The sequence below is a fragment of the Alosa alosa genome, chromosome 19, assembly GCF_017589495.1.
Source record: "Alosa alosa isolate M-15738 ecotype Scorff River chromosome 19, AALO_Geno_1.1, whole genome shotgun sequence".
In the NCBI taxonomy this organism is placed as follows: Eukaryota; Metazoa; Chordata; class Actinopteri; order Clupeiformes; family Clupeidae; genus Alosa; species Alosa alosa.
Window position 1 is genome coordinate 7923717 of NC_063207.1, and position 18951 is coordinate 7942667.

Genomic DNA, 18951 nt, shown 5'->3' on the forward strand with positions numbered 1-18951 from the left:
TCTCTTTCTCCCTGCCATGCTCTCTCTGCTTGTGTGTGTGTGTGTGTTGCAGGATTCAGGAGAGGGTAGTTGGGGGCCTCTGGGTCAAGGACTTCCTCCTCCACTGTGTGTGTGTGTGTGTGTGTGTGTGTGTGTGTGTGTGTGTGTGTGTTTGAGTGACGCACACAGACTGTTGATTTAAGAATTATAAATGGCTTGTCTGTGTGTGAGAGCCATCATCAATGTGTGTGTGTGTCCTGGAGAGTTGGAACCTGTTCCTGGGACCTCTTTAGTAGAGAACATCTTAGACTCTCATTACAGCCGCCATTGCTCAACACGCAATGATGATAGTCGGGGGACTCTCTCAGCCTTACCCAGACTAAGAAAGTCATCAGGAATATGGCTGACTCAGGGGCACGCAGTTATCCCAGGCTTGCCAATCTGTTCTTCACCAGCATGATTTATATCTTTCTCTCTCTCCCCCTCCTTCTCCCTCTCCCATCCCCCCTTTTGCCTGTCACTTCTCCTCTTTCCGTTTAACTCAATCATTCTCTCTCTAACACACATCACTCTCTCTTTCCTCTCATTTCTCTCCTCCTCTTCCTCCTGTCTCATTCTTTCTCTTTCTCTTCTCACTTTCTCTCTTTGTCCCTCCTTTCTCTTTCTCTCTCTCTCTCTCTCCCTTGTTCTTCCTCTCTCTCTCTCTAATTTCTTCTCTCTCCCCCCTCTCTTTATTCTCTCTCTCCCCACCTTTTTCTCTCTCTCTCTCTCTCTCCTTGTCTCTTCTCTCCCCTCTCCTTGTTCTTTCTCTCCCCCACCTCTCTCTCTCTTCTTCTTTCTCTCTCTCTCTCTCTCTCTCTCTCTCTCTCTCTCTGCCCCCCACCCCACCCCAGAGTGCAGATGGAGGTGTGCTGGGGGGTCCGAGGGGCCGACTGCAGATAGGACCCCCATCGACCCTGACCAGCTGGATCGCCTCTCCCACATCTGCAGGACACACAGACAGTGAGTATCTCACACACACACACACACACACACACACACACACACACACACACACACACACACACACACACACACACACACACACACTCACACTCACTCCTGACAGGGTGAACAGAATCCTGATGCAATGTGTTAATTTTTAAACGTCCGACGGACAATACATTTTCTCACGTATTATACAGCTACTTGCCAAAAGGAGAAAATAAACTTTTAACGTTTCAATTATTTGTGACTTCCGTCAAGAAACAAATAGTTCACCACACAGATAGAACTTGTCAGATGAACTTGTCAAACTTGAAATTGTCAGATGTTGCATAGTAAAGTATTACTTGCTTATCATACCGGCAAATGTTGGGATCAGTATTCTGAATAGCCGCATAATAAATTGTTGAACTTATAGAAATGCATACATAATCTCATACAACCATATACAGACAGCAATAGACCTAGTCTTACCTCTGACCCTATACAGACAGCAATAGACCTAGTCTTACCTCTGACCCTATACAGACAGCAACAGACCTAGTCTTACCTCTGACCATATACAGACAGCAATAGACCTAGCCGTACCTCTGACCAGATCTCCATATCCACACTCACCTACAGCATGGGCCCCCACTCATAAAACCTCACCTCATTACCATAGTTACAACCAGATTTGCATACACGGGGTGATTCACATTGACGCGTGCAAGTGCAACCACCTGCATGCCTATATTGTGCGACCGTCAATTTCAGTGGTCCCCAAACTTTTTCTTCCGAGGGCCAGCTCACTATGCCTGGCTCTAAGAGAGGGCCAGAGACTCGGAGTACATTAGTAACCATAAATAGCTTAGTGCTGTGAACAACAGCAGTCTACCTCAGTTGAATATTCCATTACATTTAATCATAGGCTACTGCATTTTAATACCATTGTTAGCTGTGTTTATATTGCAATCATGCCATATCAGTGTAAAATGTAGCTCAAATGAAATAATACTAAATGGAAACCGAAAGGAGGTGGCGGGCCGTAGTTTGGGGAGCACTGGTCAATTTGTTTTGTCACTAATATCTCACACAGAGGAGCTGTGTTGCACAGAGGATGGTAGACTTGTGTCTTTTATTAAATCTTGTTCTGTTATTTTCAGGCAAAACCACCTACAGTACATAAATGTTTCGGTGGAGTCAATGCAGCAAATGCGCAAGATTTAGACAATGCTTTTGTTTTTGTTGTTGTTTGTGTGTGTGTGTTTTGTTTTTTTTGTGCTCTGCCTGTAACAAAGAATACCTACTAATATCTAAGACAAGCATGCATATCTTATCTGCAGTAAAAAGCTAAATAGTTTTGTAAAAATGTTGAGTAAGACGTTAGCTGATAGTCAGTTGTGTAGTGCCTCTGTGTTGCAGGGTATTAAACTCCACCTAGGAACCCCGAGGTGGCAAATAATTTATGGAGCAGTTTACTACAGTGCGTCCTCAGACTTGCAGATTCCCAGATAGCACCTCTCCATCAAAACTCACCTGAGTTTCCCCTCTAACACCCCCTGCCCACACACACACTTGCACACGCTCCTCAACTGAATGTGTGTGTGTGTGTGTGTGCATCTGTGTGTGTGTGTGTGGACTAGGTTGTGGGTCAGGTGAGGGTGGCCCTGCACTGATGGTTAAAACATGCGGTCCTGTTGCTACTGCGCTCGGAGCAATCCGAGACCGGCGCGGCTGCTTGAGTTTCAGCTTGGGAAATGTGCCGCGCTAATATTAGATTCCCGCGCCAGACCAACCCTGCACTGGCTGGCCCCCTTTTAGGCCTCCCTCAGAGAGAGAGAGAGAGAGAGAGAGAGAGCATTTGAAAGAGAAAGAGAGAGAGAAAAGAGAGTTTGAAAGAAAGAGAGAGAGAGCATTTGAAAGAGAGAGAGAGAGAGAGAGTTTTAAAGACAGAGAAAGAGAGTTTGAAAGAGAGAGAGAGTTTTAAAGAGAGAGAGTTTGAAAGAGAGAGCAGTAGAGAGGGAGAGAGCCGACCGAGAGAGAAAGAAAGGGAGGGGGGGATAGATAGAGACAGTGAGGGAGGGAGGGTGAGAGAGCGAGAGAGAGAGAGAGCTAGAGCGAGTGGGCAGCAGGGAGAAGAAGGTGGGGAGGTTCCTTAAACCTTTAGCCATGGTGGCGGCTAACACCTTGTGGTTTTCTGTCCTCTCTCTTGCAGGCCATCATTGAGAGCACAACAGGTAAGACACCTGTTCCAGGTGGGAGTGTACTTTATCTTTTTACCTTTGCCTTTTACCTGGACTGGGGTTCTCGATTTTACATGAGAGAGGGGAAATGAGTGACGAACGAATGAGTGAGCGAATTCAAAGTGTAGTGGGAACCAGATGACATACACCTGCTCACCGTGTGTGTGTGTATGTGTGTGTGCAGTGTGAAGTAGCGGACAAAGTGCAGAAAAACAGTGTGATCTGCCGGCGATCGCGAGCGGAGGAGGAAGAGGAGGAGAGATTGAGCACACGACGACTCCCATGCGACACAGGTGAGCCCCCTTAACCGCCGGGACCCGACAGCCTGCCCAGAATAGCGGTGTGTGTCTGTGTGTGTGTGTGTGTGTGTCTGTGTGTGTGTGTGTGTGTGTGTGTGTGTGTGTTCTGTGTCTGTGCACACGTGTGTATACTCTGACAGGCTATCTAAATAACCGTGTGTCCCAGCCCTTGTGCACATCACACGTGTGTTTGTGTGTGTGTGTGCGCGTGTGTGTGTGTGCGCGTGTGTGTGTGTGTGCGCGTGTGTGCTCTGACAGGCTATCTAAATAACCTGTGATTCTGTTTGACTCTGAAGAAGACGCATGGGTGTCGAAACGTTAGTCAGTTTGCACAAATAAAAACACGTTAAGCATTGAGTGCTCCGGTCCTGCTCCTTAGCTCTTAGACCTTGGATCTCCCTTTTTATCTAAATAACCGTGTTTTTGTGTGTGTGTGTGTGTGTGTGTGTGTGTGTGTGTGTGTGTGTGTGTGTGTGTGTGTGTGTGTGTGTGTGTGTGTCTGTGTCTGTGTGCACATGTGCGTATGCTCCAACAGGCTATCTAAATAACCGTGTGTTTGCACTTTGATACTGACGTGTCGCTCGCGTAGTTGAGGTCTTGCGTGTTGTTACGACCGTGAGCCATGTTTGACGTGTGTGTGTAGTTTTATTATTTGATTGCTCATGCCAAACACACACTGTGGATATTAGATCTGCTTAGAAACTGTTGGCTTGCCGGAAACCTAGTGACGACCTCTCCTTACGCCAGAGCCTGTGTGTCACCACTGAATTAAGATGTTTATAAACGTACCAACAATGTTCCGAGGAACAGTTCATTCACTCTCGACTCTCTTTGTGTCATCTCTCTGCCTGGCCTGCACAGTATGAGAGAGAGAGAGAGAGAGAGAGAGAGAGAGAGAGAGAGAGAGAGAGAGAGAGAGAGAGAGAGAGAGAGAGAGAGAGAGAGAGAGAGAGAGAGAGAGAGAGAGAGAGAGAGAGAGAGAGAGAGAGAGAGAGAGAGAGAGAGAGAGAGAGAGAGAGAGAGAGAGAGAGAGAGAGAGAGAGAGAGAGAGAGAGAGAGAGAGAGAGAGAGAGAGAGAGAGATTTACATTTGATAGAGAAGCCAGGAGTAGCTGCCAAGTAGGAGTCCATGGCTGTGGGTGAGCTACTTACTTGTGCAGTTTTCTTGGGGAGCGCTGGGAGGTCAACCCCACCCCACCCCACCCAACCCCCCTCCAGACTTGATTATGCAAGTGGCTTCTCGTATTCCCACCATGCAGCTGCGTAAGATAGCAATGCACTAGTGAGCACTCCCTGCCCCTCCTCTGATCGGAGATCAGATGATGGGTGGCATTTTGCAGGGTGGGGAATGTAGTGATTTTGGTAATTTGACGAGCAGGACAGCTGTGCTTCGTCTAAGGAAATGGTGCAGCTGCCCGCATTGAGATCGTCCAAGAAAAAGGAAGCATAGTTGCTAATCTATGCCGTGGCCCACTGGTTAGCACTCTGGACTTGAAACCGGAGGGTTGCCGGTTCGAGCCCCGACCAGTGGGCTGCGGCTGAAGTGCCCTTGAGCAAGGCACCTAACCCCTCACTGCTCCCCGCCGCCGTTGTAGCAGGCAGCTCACTCTTGCCGATTAGTGTGTGCTTCACCTCACTGTGTGTTCACTGTGTGCTGTTTGTGTTTCACTAATTCACCGATTGGGTTAAATGCAGAGACCAAATTTCCCTCACGGGATCAAAAAAGTATATATACTTATACTTAATCGACTGCCTGTTAACTGTGTGCGCGTGTGTGTGTGTATGTGTATGTGTCAGCACTGGAGGGGAAGCTATTCAAAAGGGCTCCATGTGAGGTAGTGAGACTGATTAGATTGGTGCGTGTGTGTGTGCGCGTTTGTGTATGTGTGTGTGTGTGTGCGCGTGCGCGCGTGTGTGTGCCTCCCCGCTGTAGCAGGTTGCATTGGTTATTGATGAGATCTCTCCATCTCCAGCGCTGTGGGTACAGTGACTGACGTGAACTGGAGGTGTGTGTTACCAGAGCTGTGTGTTCCCTGCGCTGTGCTCCACACGGCCTGGCATTGTGTTGCACCCCCCGGTTTCACTTTCACAGGGCAGGTGTGACAAGCCATAACCCAACACACACACTGGGTTGCTTGCTGTACATTCCACTGTTCATTGCCTGTCCACATTTTGTGCTGTCAATATGTGTGTGTGTGTGCATGCACACTGTTGGTGTAACGTGTGTGTGCTGTCAGTCCAAGTGTGTGTGTGCTGCCAGTCCAAGTGTGTGTGTGTGTGTGTGTGTGTGTGTGTGTGTGTGTGTGTTCGTCCGTGTGAGCATATGTGTGTTTTCATGCCAGTCCTATCAGACCTGACATGTGTCACAACAGTGTTTCCAGCCCTGTCCACACAGCACGGTGCCTGACGGAGCTGTGCAGCTGGAGGGAGGAGAGCAGCATGATGTGACGCTACCCGTCTTTGTGGCTAACGGCTACGTTTTTAGCCATTTGCACGTAAATGCAAACTGGTCGTACATTTTTTTTTAGCTGCAGTACTAAGGATTTTTTGTTTACGCCTAGGGTTAGCAAGGCATGCAAAAACCATGCAAACATCAACAACAACACAGTTGTCACTGATAAAAAAAAAGCTTGCAAGCATGCCAGCTGGTGTCTTTTTACTCCAGGGACAATGGCCTTTGTAATATAATTGGCATACGTAAGTTTTGGAAAGAAGTGTCAGCTAAATTTAATACGTGTAATGTAAAATGTCTTTTGGCAATGCTGTGCTGAAAAAGGCTTTTCTGACATTTTCACGAGGGATAGGAATGCATAGCTTGGATGGCTAACAGGTACAACAAAGTGTGTCTATCTGCCATTTAGATTGACCGTTAAAGCATCCAAATGATTTTGAAGATGAATATGAATTTGCTTGAAGATTGTGTTGCTTCAGTATGAATACATCTCTGATCTGACCACTCCTGGCACTCTTCCCCTAAGTCGTGGGCCCATTGACTTAACCACTGCTGCTAATCACCGTGCATAGTGCAACAATATATTTTTAGATATGAATATATATTTTTTACCCATATTTATAACCATTTATCGGGGGTACTTCTACCAGAAATGCAGTAGCCTGAAAAGTTGTGGGTTCAATACCTGGCTTTCACTGTTTTTGCACTTAACCCTCAATTGCTCTGAGGAGAATAGACCTTCTAATATAAGTGACATCTGAAAGTTGCATTGAATAAAAGCGTCTGCTAAATGAATAAACGTAAATGTAATGCATATCTATCTGGGGGGTAATCTGGGTGTAATCTGGGTTGAGCATCTCCTCACTCTTGCCCTCCGCAGCTCTGCTTGCTGGCTGGGTTGTCTGACACATGCTTACACAGTCCTGAAACATCTCAACCCTTGTGCAAACACAGAGCTTTATGGGTAAAACACGCACACGCAGAGGAAATTAAGTGTCTGCTCTTGGAGGGGCAGAGTGCGAGGGGGACCAGGGGCCGTGGTCAGGGTCGGGGGCTGATCACGTGTCAGCATTGCGAGGCCAAGTGAGGACTGGACTCCTGACAGGCCAATGGCTGCATGATGTATTTAAGGAATTTAAAGTTTTATTTAGTTAATACTGTTTATACTGTGTGTGTGTTGTATATGTTTGGCATCACTGACATTGTAGGAGAATTGATCTCAATTTAACATTTTATTCATTCAGTGTCACGGTAATGGCTTTGTAGCATAACAGGATGCATAACACAATATGGCCAACTGTGTATATGTGTGTGTGTGTGTGTGTGTGTGTCCCTCATTTCCAGTGGCAGCATGATATGACTATGTGTGCATCCCATCCATAACAATACTGTGTGTGTGTGTGTGTGTGTGTGTGTGTGTGTGTGTGTGTGTGTGTGTGTGTGTGTCACTCTGTCCAGCCCTATCTGCCAACGATGGTACAATACAGCCGTGTGTGTGCTGGCCCGCGTGTGTCTTAGGCTGTGGGCTGAATTAGCACCATTGTGCAGTAGGGAGTCTGCGACGCGCGTCATGTCAACACGCATATCATATCACGCCTCTCTCTCACATGCACACACACACACACACACACACACACACACACACACACATGAATTATTGATCCGGTGGCAGGGCTTGAGGACAGTACTGAGGGGAATCAATCTGTACCAGTCCCCCGAGCAGAGGAGTCACTCCCATCTGGACCTCCCCTTCATGTCCACAGCAGACCACTCCGAGTGTAGGGTGTGATGGGACCTGTGAGTGTGTGTGTTTGTGTGTGTGGAGGAGGGCTGGTTGATGAGGCGGCCGTTTCCTGTAAACGTGTGTGAGATGTTAGTGTGACTGCTAAGGCTAAATCAGGTGTGTTTTTTAATATGACTTCATCTCTCGTCCAGGCAGCGCGGCTGATTCAGCACGAGTGACTATGGAGAAGGAGAGAGAGACCTCCCCACAGCACACCGACTCCACAGATGGCCAGCAGATGGCGGCAGAGAGCAGCCAGTCCCCACAGCCCTCCCCTCACCCTCCCACAGAGACTCTGACTGGCTCTGCTGGCCTGAGTGACAGGCCACCCTCCAATGACTGTGCTGCAGAGGGCGGGCCGGGGGCAGAGCTTTCAGCAGCAGCAGCAGCAGAGGCGGCATCAGCAGGAGAGACTCCGAGAGACGGCAAGCCAGCGGAGGATTTCCCAGAAGCCCCAGCGGCGGCAGCAGCAGCAACCGATGCATCACGCTCCCCCAGCAGGGAGGGGCCGGGAGAGGAGGAGGAGGAGGAGGAAGAGGAGAGGCAGGCGCTGGCGCTGTCTCCGCAGCAGCAACAGCACCCGCCGCCTCACACACAGCCCAGCCTGAGCCAGCACATGGAGCCAGCATGAGCACACCCACGCCCGGACAGGGGCAGCACACACACCGCCACCCCCAATACACGCCAAGCAGAAGAAGAAGCCAGAGCCCGAGGTCCTGAGGCTGTCCCAGCATGAGGAGCGCACCGCCGGGGATGGAGAGGAGGAGGAGGACATGGAGGAGGAAGAGGAGGAGGAGGAGGAGGAGGACGTGGAGGAGGCAGAGGATGCACTGGAGCTAGAGGAGGAAGGAGAAGGAGGAGGAGGAGGAGGGGACGAAGACCGGGAGTCCATGGACCTGGACGTACCGGAGGTGATCCCCGAGCACGAGGAGCAGAGGGAGCGGGAGCAGGAGGTCGGCGTGGAAACAGTGGAACCGGTCAAAGTGGCCACGCTGGACGACATGGCCAAGAGGATCAAGGTAGAGGAGGTGAGGCTGGCTTATACATTACAACTATACATTAGACCTATACATTAGAACTATACATCTATACATTAGACCTATACATTAGAACTATACATCTATACATTAGATCTATACATTAAGTATACAGCACTGTTCTAAAACTACGCCCTTAATATACCAGCACATTTCCAGCTGTAGCTAAGTAGTTGTATGTACTGTTAACTTATAATAATAATAATAATAATAATAATAATAATAATAATAATAAAAAATAATAATAACTGTTACTGGTTATTAAACAGAATCCCTTCTTACAGTTGGTTAACGGTTTCCTTGGTCAAACGAGTTGTTTTCATGTAGTCTACTACCGTCAGAAACTACTTCAGGATTGACCTCTCACTGAATCTCTCAGTGTATTATCATAATAGTGGAAATGACTTCAGTTAAGAGTGAGTAGCCGATGTAATTGTTGTTATTGTTGTTTTCATCAGTATTCTAGTGGACCTGTTCTACTTCCTTGCATTCAGAGCAGCAGAAACGGTAGCTCTAATTGATACCAGCATTTCTGCGGCACTAGTGTTTAGTGATGTTAATTGTTAGTTCCAAAAACAACTGTAGCTCCTGGAGCACATGCTCTGTGTTGTGTAACAGTCTTCCTGATAGGCAGCAAATCAGTCAGAGTTTTTTATTATTATTATTATTATTATTTCTTTCTTGCCCTACCAAAAATGTGTTTCTCAGTCAGAGTGCAACGAGTGATGTCATGATTACAGTATTTTCCCCTCAATGAAACAAAGCTGCAAAGCCACGTTTAGCACACACACACACACGGACACACTCACAAGCACACACACACACACGCAGGGAGAGAAGGTTCAGCTGTGCCAGATGAAACAACAATTAGGGCTTTCAGCCGGTGAATATGCACTGGCCTGCACTCTCATGTGTATGACTCTGAGCATGTGATCCCTGACACTCCAAACTCCTCCAGAGGCTGAAGCCTTATGCAAAACGCTTCCTCATTCCTTCTCGGTCTCTAAGCAACTGTTGCAAATGAAACCAAGCCTGTCATTTCCTGTACACACAATTTTATATATATGTGGTGTTCAGACGTGTGTGTGTGTGTGTCAGAGTGAGAGAGATCCGGGGATTTTAGTAACTAAGTGACTTGAGAAAGCTCCCTGGCTGGTCATTTTCCTGTCCCTTACAGTCTGTTCCTTTCAGTTCTGCTGTGGCGACCGACCTGCTCTATCTGCAGGCCTGTGCGTTTATCAGGGTAATATGGATGGACTTTTACCTGCTCCGGTCTCTCTATTCCAGCCTGCCCAGAGGGCTCTGCCTTGAACTCACAAGGTCTCTCAGAAGTGGAGAGTGGAACGGGTACATGTGATCATGTGAAAACACACTTACACAGAGAGGAAGAGAGGAGCTCACATGCACTCACGCCACACACACACACACACACACACACACACACACACACACACACACACACAAGGAGAAAAAGATAATGGCACATACAATATACATGAACAGGGAAGAGTGGGAAAATGAGACACACATACACACACACACACACACACACACATACACATTCTTCCACACACAGATGCACACATGCTCACTCAGTGCTCTACATATAGCAGAGTGTGTGAGACAACCTTGCATGTGATCCTCATGGGACCATGCGTGACTTGGCTTAGTGTCAGTATGTGTGAGATGTGATGTGGTCGTGTAACGGTGCTAATTCTCCTCCTTCACGACTGACGGAGAAGAACAAAGCTGGTATGTAGCAAAGTTAAAGTTGCGTTAAAGGTGTTTACACGAAAAACAACACGGGCTCGTAGCGGCTGATGGTGGAGGAACTGGAGTGTGAGAGAGCCACGGCAGTAGCTCAGAGAGTGGAGCAGGACCTTGTGTCCTCAGAGAATGGCTCTGAAGGAACACTGGGACGGGAGTGCCGTCACTACAGTTAAGTATGCGCTCTGACTGCCATACCAACGGGCCTGGTTCTTTTTGGCGTTGCGGTCAAGCTGCAGGTGTAGTGCCCGGAGACCCAGGTTCAAGACCGGGTGGGGTCACTGCTCTCTCCCTTCGCTACAAACACCTTTAGTACCAGTGCTTCTCATCCACTGGCCCTGCCTTAAAAACCAAAAGACAACAATTTTATCATCAAGATTCTTTAACTGATGTTTTTAGTAAGGTTTTAGAATATCTTACTAGCATAGAAAAAGTTACTATAACTAGCATAGAAAAAGTTTCTATAACACACAATGGTCTGGCCATTAAATAGCCTTAGTTGCTGAAATGGCCTTAAATTAAACAAACAAACAAACTCTCCTTCACTGGGGCTACAGAGGAACGTACACGTGGTACAGAGGGTGGACTGGGGAGACTGATGTGAGTGGTGTTAGGAGAAGTTGAGAAGGTAGCCCAAAGGTTTCTTGAGGGGCAAGATGGTTTGGATGAAGTTGTAGGAAGGGTGTTCACAGTCCAGGACCAAACGGGTCAGAGAAACTGGCTGGGCTACTTCAAAGAGACTAAACCCAGGGATGACCGGAGCACTCAGAGAACTTTTTAACTTGTTTATTGTTGTCGATTGTGCACCACAATAAACAAGTAAAAAAAAGGTTCTTTGAGTTCTCCGGTCGTCCCTGGGTTTAGTCTCTTTGAAGTAGCCCAGACAGTTTCTCTGATGGTTTGGATGAAGTTTCTAATGTAGCTGTAGGTAGGTAGTTCCAGGGTTGAACAGAAGGAAGGAACTGAAGAAGTAAGCATGGTGCTCATGCTTAGTCAGAAGTCTACTAGCATAGCCTGTATGTACTATAGGTGATATCAGCCAGCTTGTAGAGATAGAGAGAGAGAGAAGTCCAAGCACAGTGTTTCCCACATTCTATTTGTGGTGGTAGGTTTGCAGAATTAACTTGAATGCAACAGTTAGTTTAGCAAATTAGTTTAGCAAATTAGCACAGTGTGGTTATGATGCTAACCAGATTTAAAGCACAATTTAGTACAACCTGGAAAATTATTGTGTGGTGGTCAGTGTTGATATTGTGGTGGGCCGCCACAAATAAATCAATGTATGGGAAACACTGAAGCATTATGAGTACTCGTGAGATCCCAGTGCCCCTCAAGGTAATGATGCCTCCATCACCTCTCTCACACTTCTGCTTCCTTCCTGTCTGTCTGTCTGGGGGGGATGCCAGTGGTGTTTGATGCTACTTTCTGGGACATCTGACTCTAATGCCTGCGTTCAGATGGATGGTAATGGGTGCTCAATGTTAGCTCTGTGTTGCGTGATCTGGCTCGTAATGGAGCAGAAACTCCACTGCTGCTGTAAATGGGATTTTGATGGTTCTTTACCGGAAAGCTGGGAGTCAGGGGATGTCGACGCTCCGGGACCGTTGTGGAATACTTGAGTAGATCTGTTGTGTGATGCTGCTGAGAAACGACCGGAATGTTGACGTTCAGTGCTGACAACTCTGACTATTAATGTGTTTTTGCTATTTTTGAATTGTCTTATGTTTTGCTTTTTGACCCGAGTTTTCACGGGTGGCCCTCACATCCTGAGCTGTCGGATGCGGATACCAGAGGGCATTAGGAATACACCAATATGTTGACCAACATCGGTTTTGGGCAATATCGGCCTTGTTGCCTGATATCGGCTGTCAGCAATTTTTTTTATGCCGTTTACCGTCGGCAATTGCCAATAATGTTTATCTATTATGTTGCCTTGATACTGCACTAGGTAAATGTTTTGCTATGAAGGCTTGAAAGACTTGAAAATGGTTCAGTTATTTACGTATGTATGGATATTTTTGTTTCCACTCTACAAAATGGTATAATTAACAACAAAAAAGAAGTAAGCAATCAAAGAAAAACATATTGGCATCAGTTATCGGCCAAATTGTTATTTTTTACATTGATTTTGGCCCAGAATTTCACAGTTTACCTTCAGTTTCACAGTCTACCTTTACATTGATGTCCGCCCAGAATTTCACAGTTGGTTCATCCCTACAGATTATAGTTTGATGTGGCATTGTCACCTATAACTCACACACTCCTTTGTCATATAACTCAAATACCCTGTGTCTATGGGTGTTGTTGTCATAGCAAGCTTCTGGGTCCAAGTTCTTCCTTCCTTCCTGCCTATGTGATCATGGGTTATCTGTCAACAACCTTTAATAGAAGCGTTTTTTTTGTAATGCTGTTGAGAACTCGAGGAGGCCATACGAAACAGAGCCGTTGTGGAGTCAGAAAAAAAAAAAAAGCTCCTTGGCCATTAAGAGGGCAGCATTTGCTTTCAATTAAGGTCTCTTCCGAGAGTAATGTTGTGTGGAATGGCTAAAAATGTCACAAAGAGGGTTAGGCCCCCGTCTAGACTCTTTTTTTTGTCTGATTGTTCTATTTCTGTCCGCTCACTGCCGGGTTGTGCGGAGTGCGTGTGGAGGGCCAGCGTCGGTGAAAACTGACTCTCCTGTGTGAGGAGACGCAGAACAGTGGCGTCCCTCTCTATTTTCCAAAAGCTCTTGAAAACCCAACTCTTCACCCCTAGCACTTCCTTTTCTTTCCTCCTCCTCCTCCTTCTACCACTTTCTCCTTCGACTGCACTTTGTCTAGCAGATAAAACTTCTCCCCTCTCATCCTCTGGTAGCAGTTATTATAGATGTTGTATTAATATCTACCCACGGTCTCCTCTGCATTGTAGCTGGAATGTTATTCCTGCTTTAGGCAGTAAGTTGCTTTGGATGTATAAAGGCATTAGCTAAATGAACAAATGTTGGCCTAAATCTAAGTTTCAGTGGAAGCCCAGTGAGTGAGCGAACCAACCATCCAGTGAGAGACGGGCGGCCGAGCCCAACCCAGTCCAGGCTCTCACCCCAGCGGATAAGGGCCGTTGGTTGGGTGACGCGTCTCTCAGCGCCCTCCTGTAAAAGGTGCTGACGGCTCGTTTTTCATATCGGCACATGGCGGCGCTGCTCAAATGTCACTCTCCTTCCGACTCGTCAACTTTTCAGCGCCAGTGGCTTATTAAGCTTTTACTGCCCCTGTGTGTGTGTGTGTGTGTGTGTGTGTGTGTGTGTGTGTGTGTGGGCCACAACAGATATCTGCAAAACCCACCACCCACCTTTACTGTAGACATGCTCACCCCCCCCCCCCCTTTCTCACTCTCTCATACACACTCTCTCCCTCACCCCCCTCTTTCTCACTCACTCTCTCATACTCTCTCTCTCTCCCTCTCCCTCTCCCTCCCTCTCTCCATCCATCCCTTTCCCCATAAATCAGTTAGATGAGTTGTGGGTCTGTGTAAACCTGTGTAGAATCAACAGTGTTCATAGAAACCTTTTCTGTTTGCTTTTGCTGTACAGTGTGTCTGCCACTAGGTGTCACTTTAACATGTTTGTGGCTGGATGTCTCGTCTCATGTAGGACATTGACTTTGGAGTTGTTGCTTACATTTTTCACTGTCTCCGTGTCTTCATTGCATGCGATGTGAGTGAGCGTCAGGGACCAAACTAGTATGGTAACTTTGTTTGGTCCTAACTGGACACTCGCGTTGTTTTGCTGCAGTGTATTAAACGTGAAGCATAACGCAATAAAACTGTATTTAAAAGTGCTCTAAGCGATGCTGGGTAACGTCACTTCTGTTGACTTTCAAACAAAACAGAGAGCTAGCTCGCTACTTCCTCCCCTCCCTCCCGTGCTGCTCCCGTGCAATTGAAACTCCTGAACGCGCATCTCGTCTGGGATTTGCTGGAACAGTTTGTTATGTTGTTATGGGCTAGGTTTGCCCAGGTTGTTTTTGTTGTCGTTTTTGGAGCCTGGGCTGTCCACAGAGATTGCGTTTTTTACAGTGTATTCAGGACACAGACAGCTAGCGGATGGTTAGGTGATGTTTGCAGTAAGTGACCTAAAATGTTATAGCCTAAAAAACGTGTGGCATCTCTTAGAGCACCGTTAATGCATTCCAACAAATTCTGAGATGCTGTTAATTTCCAAAGCAAGTTTAGACTTAACAATGCATGCACAAGAGAATTCATTTAAAGTAAAATGGACATTTCCAATCACATTGCCATTCACAGCAACACGTTGACCTGTGTCTAAAAGGACAGTATATTATCAAATAGGGAGCTTTTATAATGTGATTGCTTGTATTTAGTCTTTCCATTATCATTAGTCAAGTTATGGACATAAAATGGATTAGTGCTTGACCATTTGGTGGTATCAAGGTGAAATACATGGAAACCGGTACCCCAGCAGCTGGCTAATAGATAAGCTGTGTGTGTGTGTGTGTGGGGGGGGGGGAGTCTGTAAGTACTACAATATGGTCACTGGAGATGCATTAGCGCGCACACACACACAGAGGGCTCTAGTAGGCGGTTGTGTTTGGACCGGTTCAGCTCAGTCAGCGGCGGACTTGGTCAGCTCTCAGTTGAGATACTGGAGTCGACCTTCAGGCAACCTTTTCCATCACCAGGTTGGTCCGCTGGTGATGTAACAGTGACCCTGCATTCCTGTGTGTGTGTGTGTGTGTGTGTGTGTGTGTCTGCTCTATGGCCTGTTTCCTCTCTGCATTATTAATAGAGGAGGAAAGATTTCCCTGAAGCCAAGCTGAGCTGCGCTGCTAGAGAGAGACTGTCTGTTCTGCTGTTGGGGCCGATTGTCTCCGAGACGGTCTGGAATTACTCACCAAAATGGAAAAGTTCAGCCGGTGACGCAGTCAGCCGTTGAGTTGCCACAGCGCGTCGCACACCACTTAAGAAAATGGAGCACACCCAGGCTCCCCGCTCTGGTGTGGTGCGGAACAATTATTGTGGCTACCAGGCTGGCTTGTATAGGCAGGCTCTCTGTTGGTTGACCATGTTGGTTGACCATTATGTTGACATGGTGTCCTATGTCTGCAGTTGTTCAATACAGGGCTCATTAGGTTAATGGAAGCTGGTGTTCCACATACAGTGATCAGTTTGTGACACACTGCCCCCAAGTGGTGAGATATGGTCACAACAACCCCATCTGAGTTGCACATGACTGCAGACTTGACTAAGGCCGCCCTTTATCAGGCTTTAAAAAATCAGGGCTTTTTCAAGGCTTCAGTTCCTCAAGTACTTTGCGACGGACTGCTGTTACTACAGTGGAGTATGAGCTCAGACCAAAAGTCCTTGCACTCAGAATGCAGGTTTCTCATGCTAGGTCAGGTGGATGCTCTATCTTTTCACTGCACACCTTATATTTTTGGGCCAGAACATGAGATTTGTGCTGACCCCTTGGATATTTTTACTGGCCTAGAAAAGTCACTTTTACACAAAACTGTTCATTTATCACATTGTAATGTAGCTCCCTCTTTAGTAGAGTCGCATGCTTAGCTTAGCAACCAGTTGGCATCTCAGGTGAGCTGAGCTGACTCGTGATGGTGACTGGAAGAAAAGTGGGCCAGTGATTGGCCAGCCAACTTGCCTGACATGCTCTTTAACTTGCCCCGGGCCAGCAGGTGATCGTGATTGGCCAGCCAACTTGCCTGACATGCTCTTTAACTTGCCCCGGGCCAGCAGGTGATCGTGATTGGCCATCCAACTTGCCTGACATGCTCTTTAACTTGCCCCGGGCCAGCAGGCGATTGCTTATGTTAAACCTTGCTTTGCTGCCTGACATGCTCTTTAACTTGCCCCGGGCCAGCAGGTGATCGTGATTGGCCAGCCAACTTGCCTGACATGCTCTTTAACTTGCCCCGGGCCAGCAGGTGATCGTGATTGGCCAGCCAACTTGCCTGACATGCTCTTTAACTTGCCCCGGGCCAGCAGGCGATTGCTTATGTTAAACCTTGCTTTGCTGTCTCTCCCCCCCCCAGATCAGCCCTGCCTCCGGCCTGGTCTCCATCCTGAAGAGACGCGCTTCCCTGGAGGGAGCCTGTGCTGCCCAGCCTGCCCCCAAACCCAAGGCCCTCACCAAACGCAAGGTCCGCTTCAGGGAGCCTGACGACGGCTTCGATCAAGGTGAGTACCTCTCTCATGCTCTCATGGAAATATACCCTGCCGTTGATAGTCTGATTAAAGGCATAACAAGCCCAAAAAAGAAAAAAAGAAAACTGAGACTATTATAATATACTCTCATCATGCCCAATTTAATGTCACCTGAATAATCACCTGACGAAGACCGAGTAGTCGAAATGTTGTGTATAACCCACCATTACACTGGGAGCTTTAGAGACAGTGTGCGGATATCTTTTCTTTTGTTCTACTCTGTATTTCTAGTATCCAGCACCTGTAGAATCGTTATAGATGTGCATACACCTCTAGACTTTAGCAATTCAATGTAGTAGCCATTGTGCTAGAAAATGCCCTATATGAATAAATTCACCTTACCATAAATGTATGCCATTTCCCTGCAGATGAAGTAAGCGGCGACTCTTGGTTGCTCCTCCTCCTCCTGTGTCTGGCTACCGTGGTGATCAGTGTGGGCGGGACAGCGCTCTACTGCACGGTGGGCGACGCCCAGTCCACCATCTGCACGGACTTCTCCCACAACATGGACTTCTACGTGGGCCAGGTGCAGCGCGGCGTGACCGAACTCAAACACTGGTTCTCACCCAGCTCCTAGCGTGGTGGATGCCGCAGATGGACCTTCAGAGACTGTGTGTGTGTGTCTGTGTGTGGGTGTGTGTGTGTGGAGGGCAAGTTGAGGCCCTTTCTCTAAATGTTTTTAAAGACACTGAACTGCCCAGTAAGTGGTGTGCCTCAGGGTTAGCATGACCAGGCCGATCCCTAGCGGCAGCACCCAGCAGAAGCATCTTGACTGCCGTCATGGTAACCCGGCAGGCTGAGGCCCGCGGCAGCCCCCGAGCGCCCCCTGCTGTCTGACCGCTGTAAAGGCATGAGTGGGTTCCTGAGGTGAAGAGAATGCTACCAGGAGGACGGACCACAGGCTGCTTGCCGAGCACGACACGCACACAATCACCTCGACGACGCCCCGCTTCACGGAGGGGATGCCACACGCAACCACAGCAACGCTCAGCAGCAAGCAGCTGATTGGCAGTTCCAGATTGACGCAGCTAAATGTTTACTGCCACCACCAAAACCTTGAAATGGACATTCTGATCAGTTCAGATCTGTAATTTTTGTTTGTTTTCTCTCTTTTTTTCTTAAGACTTCATTGTTTTTAAACCTTAATCCAGTTTTAATGGAAGGCTTACAGGCATTGGCTTTGACCAGTGCCGTGTCTGAGAGTAGCATTGTCCACTTATTTACACGTGACTACAGCAGGGACGAGGAAAGCAATATGTGTGTGTTTAGAAGAATGTTTTTGATGCTGTTTCTTAAACATGGGTCTGGTACTATAGATGGGGTATATGTTAATATAGAAGTGGTGAATACACACCACCGGTTCAGGTCTGTCTTTATCAGTATGCTTATTATCAATGTGATTGACAGTGTCGGTAAGAAGAAAGCATAATCTTCGGTCCTATGTCTATGTATGCTATGTATGCTGGGGTGTATTGATGAATCGATGAGTTGATTTTTGTTATTTTTCTCTCAAATTTAGATTCTGTTCTATCTCGTATTTGTTGTCCTGGGTTTCTGTCCGTGTTGCTAAGTGACAATGCACAGACGTGTACTTTTGTTTTGTTGGGGTTTTTTTTGTCCACTCTAAACCCAGTCAAGCTGAATGGAGTGACGACGAGAGCATGCTGGCCAGCTGGAGGATACGTTTAAGCCTAGTACAGGAAGTGTGAGCAGCGAGAGTGGACAGGGCTCGACATTAATGGCTGCCCAGTTGCCCTTGGCTACCAAATTGTTACAAGTGCCAACCCGACTTGGTTGGCATTGGCAACCAAAACCTCATGCCTGGTTGCCAAGCTGGCAACCGCTTTTAGCCACTTTTAAAAGTTAACGTTGAGCCCTGGAGAGTGGACAGGGGGGGGTTGCTAGTGGGGCTGCTCTGTCTTGGGCGATGCTCAGCATCACTTCAGGTGTGAAGGCTAGACAGACTGGCAGGTCGGTGTGCTTCTGTTTTCTTCTCGTTGGCATGTTTTTCCCGGCTGGCTCGGGGGGAACATTCTTTAATCCCAGTCTGCATTTAATTACCTATTTATTTTAGTGTACAGTAATGGAAAGATTTGTGAAAAGAAACAACTTTTTAAAAAAAAAATTGGATTTTGAAATGCGCATGTCCTCCTTTTCATCACCTGGACGTCATGTGGGTATTACCTTTTCTGTATCTTTTTCAACACCT

General features: G+C 47.4%; 2 protein-coding genes across 2 annotated transcripts in view; both read left to right on the forward strand.

The window, feature by feature from the left end:
* Positions 1–8364, forward strand: part of LOC125284376 (consortin-like) — an 18943-nt gene extending 10579 nt beyond the window's left edge. The window contains exons 6-9 of the mRNA XM_048228293.1: positions 873–981; positions 3161–3182; positions 3373–3481; positions 7874–8364. Of these exons, the coding sequence (XP_048084250.1) occupies positions 873–981; positions 3161–3182; positions 3373–3481; positions 7874–8352 (719 nt within the window). The 3' untranslated portion in view covers positions 8353–8364. The remainder of the gene's footprint in view (positions 1–872; positions 982–3160; positions 3183–3372; positions 3482–7873) is intronic.
* A 29-nt stretch (positions 8365–8393) lies between these two features.
* On the forward strand, positions 8394–18204 carry cnsta (consortin, connexin sorting protein a). Its single transcript, XM_048227900.1, has 3 exons — positions 8394–8749; positions 16571–16715; positions 17111–18204. The coding sequence occupies exons 1-3, from the start codon at positions 8495–8497 to the stop codon at positions 17317–17319; spliced, it is 609 nt and encodes a 202-aa protein (XP_048083857.1). The 5' UTR covers positions 8394–8494; the 3' UTR covers positions 17320–18204.
* The last annotated feature ends 747 nt before the right edge of the window (positions 18205–18951 follow it).